This window comes from Volvox carteri (genome assembly GCF_000143455.1).
Source record: "Volvox carteri f. nagariensis unplaced genomic scaffold VOLCAscaffold_49, whole genome shotgun sequence".
NCBI lineage: Eukaryota > Viridiplantae > Chlorophyta > Chlorophyceae > Chlamydomonadales > Volvocaceae > Volvox > Volvox carteri.
Genome location: NW_003307592.1, coordinates 821,890 through 829,891, shown reverse-complemented (window position 1 = coordinate 829,891; position 8,002 = coordinate 821,890). Strand labels below are relative to the sequence as shown.

At 54.1% G+C, this 8,002-nt stretch overlaps 1 protein-coding gene across 1 annotated transcript in view; it reads left to right on the top strand.

Annotated features, from left to right (window-relative positions):
- Positions 1 to 4,279, top strand: part of VOLCADRAFT_96128 (uncharacterized protein) — a gene marked incomplete at both ends in the record, with an annotated part of 16,553 nt that extends 12,274 nt beyond the window's left edge. The window contains 9 exons of the mRNA XM_002955206.1: positions 82 to 225; positions 666 to 941; positions 1,485 to 1,525; positions 1,882 to 1,923; positions 2,017 to 2,233; positions 2,330 to 2,385; positions 3,120 to 3,186; positions 3,454 to 3,618; positions 3,926 to 4,279. Of these exons, the coding sequence (XP_002955252.1) occupies positions 82 to 225; positions 666 to 941; positions 1,485 to 1,525; positions 1,882 to 1,923; positions 2,017 to 2,233; positions 2,330 to 2,385; positions 3,120 to 3,186; positions 3,454 to 3,618; positions 3,926 to 4,279 (1,362 nt within the window). The remainder of the gene's footprint in view (positions 1 to 81; positions 226 to 665; positions 942 to 1,484; positions 1,526 to 1,881; positions 1,924 to 2,016; positions 2,234 to 2,329; positions 2,386 to 3,119; positions 3,187 to 3,453; positions 3,619 to 3,925) is intronic.
- Between the last annotated feature and the right edge of the window lie 3,723 nt (positions 4,280 to 8,002).

The window sequence follows — 8,002 nt, the reverse complement described above, 5'->3', positions numbered from 1 at the left end:
CCGCCGCCGCCGCCGCCGCCGCCGGTGCCGCCGCCGCCGCCGCTGCCGCCGGGCATGCAACTGGTAGTGCACACTATGCAGGCGTTCTACTCCGATTCTAAAATCCCTCCTGGCTTCCAGGCCCCCGCGGGCGGCGCGCTGCTGCCTGACGAGCAAACTATCAACGAATTTGTGTCGCAATTCAAGGCCAGTGCGTCCAGAGCTCTCGGCTTCTCTCCCAGCCAGGTGGGCGATCGTGGAGGGAGAAGGAGGGGAAGGTCGTGAAGTGTGGGTTCTAGATTCTAGTTTTTTTCCGGGTATATCTAGATTGACATAGTCTTTTAGCCGGCGCCTGTCCATGTTGCTTGTTTTGGATCCGTTGTTGCTCCATGGCTGAAGCTCTAATGCATCCTATTTAGGCAACTAGGCTTCATATCAATGCTGAAGTGAATCCAGTCCTGGAGCTTGTCGGAGACGTTGCTATGAGCTCTGCTCTGGATCCAGCCGTACGCCCTGCGCATGGAACCTGTTTGCAGATCCAGGCAAAACTCGTCCTCGCAAATCCTGTTGTGGATTCTACCATGAATCCAGATCCTGTTATGGATCCTGCGCCTCACACTGTGTGTACGTGTATGCGCTCCATTATGCCATTCCTCATGCTCCTTCTTCCCCCGCTGGGCCCCCAGATCTTTATCCTCTCGATGGGGGTCCAGGATACCGCCGTAGCCATCATGTCTCGAAGGTTGGCGGAGAGGCAACAGCCGCATGCGGAGGAGGATAGGAACAGTCGTACGGATGCCGTACAAGGCGGCAACGAATCCCTTGATGGAGGATTTTGGTCTAGCAGGGAGCTGGAAGAGCTGGCGCCTGGATCCGGTATGGAAATGATGTTCGAGCGCAGCCAGGCCACGGTTTCGGAGGTGTACGGCAATGGGAAAAGTGAGGAAGACGCTGTACTTGAGGTGCGTACGGCAGGAAGGCCTGAGCCTGGTTGCAATTAAGGGAAGGTGGTGCTCACACACACACGCTCGCGCTCGCGCTCGCGTGCATGCGCAAATAGCAATGGGGTCGAGGAAATTTGTCGTAACATGATTGACCCGTTTTATTCATTGGGGCGGAGAGCCCATCTGAAATGGCTGTACGGTGTCTTCCTCACGCTACGTACGACAGAATATACGACCACGCTGAGGTCGTTTGATGCTTCTAGGGTTTACGAAAACTGGTGTACACGGTTACATTTCCCGCGTCGTTCCGATCGCATTGCGTGATACGCGGCGTAATAATTTTTTCCCTATTCTGCCGCTTCAAATTGACGACACGTATTTGAATGTGCAAAGGAGCGAGGCAGGAATCCTGGTCGTGCAGGTCTTTGACCGCATGGACCGGAAGTGTACTACACCGTACAGCGTCATTTTTACTGTACTCCTGTGAGCCGTTCGGCGCTCATTTACTGGTTTCCAACGATTTGCCTCGGCCCCCCTCTTTCCCTCCTCTGCCCGCCCCAGGCGACCAACCAGGAGCGTGAAGCCCTAAGTGCTTTCCGCAGGTGCGTTTGATGATGGGGGCAGGAGGGGGGTTGAGGGAATGGGGAGCGGAGTGCGGACTGCGTAGAGTCGAGATTCCGCCCTTAGGCCCGTAGACCCGTACATCTACACATACGTCGGCACGCTGGTTTGCGCCGCCAGCTCGTCAGCCAGGCAGCAGCTGACCACGCGGGGAGGGGAGACAGACAGACTGACAGGCTGACTAACTGACAAAACTGACAGACAAACAAGAACAACGTAAGGGAAAAAATGAGGAACCGTATTTTGCTTCCCTGCCTCTGGGCAGTCTCACCTGCAGTCTTCTGTCCCCGCCAAGTCCCACACGCGCGCGCACACACACACACACACATGCATGCAGACGAACATGCAAGGTGCTTATTAGTAATGTATATGAATACAGGTGCACAATCTTGTTGGCTGCTCAGTTTTACACGCGCACGGCTGATCCCGCTGACCTCCCAACGCATATTCTGTCATTCATTCCCCCCCACAGGAAGGCGATCGTAATCGGCGCACATCTCTCCGTCATTTTTAATGTGATGGAGATCCGCCCGTTTGCGTCGCCGCCGCCGCCGCCGCGGCCGCCGCCACTTCCTCCAGGCACCTCCGCGCCACCGTCGCCGCCGCCGCGGCCGCCGGGCTGGCCGACGCTGCGACTCGGCGCCCTGGCGGACGCAATCGGATCCTCAAGCTTGTTCCGCCTGGCCGGAGTGCCGCCGCCGCCCCCGTCGCCGCCGCCATCTCCCCCATCGCCGCGGCCGCCGCCACCGGCGCCGCCGGCGCCGCCGCCGTCATTGCCCAAGCAGAGTGAGAGCATCCTCGTCAGCCGCGTGGTCGGCGCCGGCACTGTGGGCGCTACAAGGTGGGAACCCTCCCCGCCATCCCTGCGCTAGGACCAGCAGTAGCAGTAGCAGTAGCAGTAGCAGTAGCAGTAGCAGTAGCAGTAGCAGTAGCAGTAGCAGTAGCAGTAGCAGTAGCAGTAGCAGTAGCAGTAGCAGTAGCAGTAGCAGTAGCAGTAGCAGTAGCAGTAGTGTCGCTCCCCTTTTCCGTGAGGGAAGAGATGAAGGCGAGGGATAGGCGTGGGGTGGTGGTTGCACCAAACTGATACCCGAGTAGTACCAGAGGAGGACCCACAGAAATGAGCTACATACATCCCCTCCCCGCCCCATCTTCCTACGTGTTTACCTCTTCACGATTAGAGGTCAGCTATCAGGATGCGCATGCAGCCACACATCCCGCAAAGTGCCACGTAGCACTATTATCATCGTTCCTTTGTATAGGTGGCACGTGCCATATATCACGTCACCAGCACACATACACACGCATGCATACCTATATTATATATACACATATACAGGTATACAGATACACACCGTCGCCGTTTCGTCCTCGCAGCCACGCACGCACGCACACACGCACACACGCACGCACGCACGCACACACAGCAGGAGGCAGCCCCTCGTATGGAACCCCTTAAGTCCTCCACGCTTTGATAGACCCCACCTGATTCCCCATATCTTCCCCCGGTCTCCTTTCACCTTAAGCTTTCCCCTCGCACAACCCCCGCCGCCGTCGTCGTTGTGACGCTGACCGCAGACCTGTGGTGTGGTTCGATGATCCAGACTTCCTCAGCCTGCGGGAGACAGAGACCATACTCAACTTGGTAAGTGACACATGCATTTGACACGCTGGGCCCCTCCGTCTGGAGCATGGACTGTGTCTGGGGTCTGAGGGGCCCTGAAGGTGGTGAAGGAAGGAACGGATGATCGGATGCATACAGTTGAAGCGGGCGCCGGCACTGCGCTGTGGTCATGGTGGCGATGTGGACTAATTGGTGGTATATTGCCAACTGACTAAAGTCAACGAAAGGGCAACATAACCGAACCCCAACTGAAAAACGTGTGTCTGTCGGCGTCCTTGTGTGGTTCAGGTGTACCCTAACGCGCTCACGTGTCCGTACACGAACGAATGCGGGGAGTGCGGTACAGGCTGGACAATAGAACGGGATCCGTACAAGCTGTACATCTACTTCAAGGATCCGATCCAGATCACAAATATCGAGATCCGGGAGCTGCAAAATCCTGCCGTACAGCTGGTACGTAATGTTTTTCTGGATCCTTTGGTAGCTGCTCACCTCCTTGTTTTGCCATCTTTTTGTTTTCTCCGATTAATCGACCTTTTTGAACCCCTTTGGATCTGCTTGGATTGGCTGTAACTAAATCCATTTCCTCCTCCTTTCAACTCCTTGCCTCCCCCTTGCCGTACTACTTGCATGCACAACCTCCCCTTTCCCTACCCCCTATGACCCCTGTTCCTCCAATTCCTAACTGCCGCCGCCAACTTCTGACCGCCAATGCCTGACCGCCTGACGGCCAACACTCAACCCGGGCCTATATACACAGATTGCGCTGCTCCCCTGGCCTGCCGTGGACGAAAACCTCTTCGCTCGTACCGACATTCTGGGCGAGCCCATCTACATGGATGACGGCACCACTAGACCCTGTCCAAGCACGCTCTCTGTGGAGATCCCTCCAGAGCGCAGCGGCATCAACCTGGCTGTACGGAAGAACGGTACGCAGGAGAATCTGCCCAAGGCGCTGCGCAGCTCCGCCGCTGGTGGCGTCTTCATCAACTTCTGGATCGCCACACAGTTCGAGGCAGTCACGATCGTCGAATCGGTACGGTTCTCCGGTCGCGTGTTGTACCCTAAGGATCCGCAAATGTACTCGAAAATGACGGATCTGTCGAAGAAATGAAAAGGGGGTTAGAAGCGAGAGGGGGAAAGGGAAGGGGTCAAGGCAAAGTGGGGTGGAGAAGGAGGAAGAGGATGATGGTGATGAATGTGATGCGGTAGGTGTGAGTGGCGTCTATTTGGTGCAGCAGCAGAAAAGAAGTGGGTGGTAGGGACGCCGAAGGGAAGAGAGGCAGGGCGGGGCCCTGCGTTCATACGCTTCATCGCTTTCCAGAGCAGACTTGGAACGTCGCCCCACTTGTTTTTGCGTGTTAGGAGTTTCCATCTTGGTTCTTTCTCTGCGAGACCTTGTCTCCACAGTCCGCCCACAGTTCACGTAGGGAGCCATCATCGGCACGCAGTGTACGGCAGGCAGTAGTCGCCCGACTGCTAGTGCAGGTATCTTGTTTGAGCTCTTAAAGCGTGCTTTGTTAGTGTTCGTGGTACGTTCTAAAGATCTATGTTTGACAGAGCCGGATGCATTTCGAGCTGTGAGCTGTGGGACGGGCCGCGTATGATCTCATGGCATAGGTGTGTGTGGCTTCACCCGTGGCCACTAGCCTGCTGGCAGTCCCAAACCTCCCCCGATGTTTGGGGCCACTATCATCTTTCCTCTCATCCATGCATGCCGACTTCTGCGAAGTCAGTGACTTTTCGGGTCAAGCACCCACCATCCCCACTGGCACACGGCGGCGACCACCCCACTCTTTGTCGGCGCTATAATCGGACCCATTACCGTCCATCGGCATGGGGGTGCATCCACCTTCCTACGGAATTCGTGTCCCGCTGTTACTCGAGATCACATCTGGAACCTTCCAGGGACACTATGCCGCGCCTTAGCGTATTTGCAGTGTCTGGACCCTTGTAAGTATGTCAGTATCTTCATATCCTTTGTTGGAGCGTAAATATGTGTGTAGGTACCTATCTACCTGCCCACCTTCTTGTGCATAGGACTGCGTGCACAGGCGTGTCTTTAGGTGCACCCAGCTAGGTGTGCGTCTGTGCAGGCGTACATTAGCGCGTATCATATCGCACATGTGGAGCTCTGTGGCGCGTGGCTGGCCAGCGGGAACGGAAGTACATGGCTAGATGGGAAATGGATGGCTAGATGGTTTGCTGGCCTGATATGGAAGATGAGTGAACGCGGAAGTTTGCTTTTAAATGCAGAAGGATGCATATATGGCGCGCGCGCGCTCGCGCGCTTTCGCAAGTGATTCGCCTGTGTGGAATGGATTTAAACCCGCTTTGCTGCGTTTGTAGCTTAATGTAGGCCAAAAAATGGAAAGGGTGTGAGTATTTGGCGTGTCTTATGGCGGTTTGCGAGTGCGGATGTCGGCAGGCTTTTCGCAGGATGACAGGCAAAGGCGTGGACCTGCGTTGTGGCAGCCACGTGTGACGCCACGTGCAGGAGTCCCAGGCTGCCCAGGCCTGCGGAACAAATGCAAGTGGCATGATAATGGTCTCCTTGTTACCTTTCCAAGGTTTATTTGGCTGTATGCGGCAGCCTGCGCCATCGCATACAAAGGCCCAGCAAGCCGCCAAAATTTAACCTGCCTAAAGAAGGTTGGGTTGCTGGTCTAAAGTCTTTCATACCTTGGAACGAAGTGTTTGTCGTAGCTTAATTATAGATGGGGCAGCAGGGTTGTTCGGACCTATTTTGAAAACATCAGGAGCTACTAGCTGCCAGGCGATTCATGTTTGATCGGTTTTGATCCTTCCTTGGTTTTGCTGATGCAGTGACTCGTCGTTGCTGTTGACTAGTTGCTGCACGTCGCAGGTTGTCGCATGTTTATTTGGTTTTGAACTGGCAGGCAACTATGTTGCCCATCCGGCAGCAGCAGGAATGCGTTTATTGCTCGAATGAACGTCAATCATAAAATCACGCAGTTGCCGCCACCTACTGAACTGAGTAAACGCGGACAACAGAAACAAGGACGGACGTTTTTAAGTTGGCTCTTACGGTGTCCTAATGTTATGGTCCTAAGGTCTGAGGTCGCAGATCTACACGGGAGATACCAACCCAAGCCGTTCGCGGCACCGCGCACTCGTTCTCTTGTGGTCCCGAGAGTTCTAGAGTATCGGGATGGTCCAGATAAGCGGAACGCCTTCCCGCCTTCCCTGTCTGCATAGCTATCCTGTGCACGTTCATGCCAGCGTGTGAAACAACTTCTCTCTGCCGTACACCTTTACGAATCGGTAGCTAGCGAACTCAGTGAAAGATCCCGGCGGCGACCCAGGCAAGGAACTGTTTTTTCCCGGCAACGAGTTTTCACGTTTTATCACGACCTTACCGTTTTAGGTGTGAAGTTGTCTACTTTCACCCAATCGAACACTGCGTGTGTGAACTGGGAGCCTTGTGAAGGACAAAACAAAAGAGTTTTAAGAGTTTTATATGGGATGATCTCTGAAACAGAGCTTACTTCAATAAAAACTTAAGCAAACCTCTTAATTACACTTTTACTTCACCTTTACGGTCCTCTTGCCACCTTTACGGTCCTCTTACATAGCTAACACGACAATATTACTGTTTTCCTTAAATTCTAGCATCAGAGGGACTCTCGTACTGTGTTACATGGGCCGCGCCATGGTCGCGTTTCTCAGGGCATATGTGCCCCGTCTCAGTGTTGGATGACAGCCACTGTGGGCCCTCACCACTCTCACCCCAGGGGTTTAGGAAAATACACTTGCGGATTTCCGTTATCCGTTAGGGCAGAGGGCATCCGCTCCCCATCAGTGTCAGGCCCGGTCACTGGATGAAACACAGCACGCGCAAACTCAGCAGTTGGTTAGAACACGCGCACGAACAAACATGCAAGTATTTGCACATCACAAACATACAAACAGCTACCACGCATATAACAGATAAGAACAGATACACATGTTTGCATCGGCGAGAAAGAAAGTGCTACTCGCCGCCGAGCTAATTTCACGACAAAAGATGGCACGACGTCTTGGCATCAGTCAAGGTCCGCCAAGTCCAGCAGTCGGTCTAAGTTTCCCGATCTGGGAAAGGAGATAGGTGATCAGGCGGGCTGGTGTGTAATACACAATGCAACGCGCGCGTACAAGCTCCACTTGCAGGCAAAGGCGTTTCACGGCCTTCCGAGTCTGAAGCAATGGACAGTATCTTTCTGGAGAGAATAATTGCCGGCTCAACAGCCCAGCATAGCAAGTGTGTATTTATTATTTACGGCATATGTCGTACACCCTTCCCATGGCGTGCGTGTACACAACTCCAAGGATGGACGTGGCAGATCTACATCGCACTTCGGATGACCAGAGTAGACACAGGCCGGCTGCGGCCTGAGGGCGTCGCCATTCACAGACCGCTCTTAAAAAAAGCGCATAACGGCGGCGACCAAGGCGTACAAAAGATAATTCAGGTTGCAGTTATTGATCTCAACCTGTGCAGATAAATGGATGGTCACGGAAATGGTCAAACTGTCAACTGGATTTCCGATGAAACCGACCAAAGCCCATCCCTTGTACCAAAGCAACTCGAAGCCTAGTTAAAGCCAAATAAAAAAGCGCAGATCGGCCTGACGCGATCCAGCCGAATTTCGGGCGCATCATTTGTGTCGAGACCGCAATATGAGGTAGAAACTAATGCAAGGATCCTGAATGTCGACGCTACGGCCAGTAAGCGAAGCTGGTGCACAAAAGGTAACTTATAGCACAGTAAATAATATGAACGACCGCATTACCGTAGGAAAGCGGCACAAGAGGACGCTGACGCCTGCGATGGTGA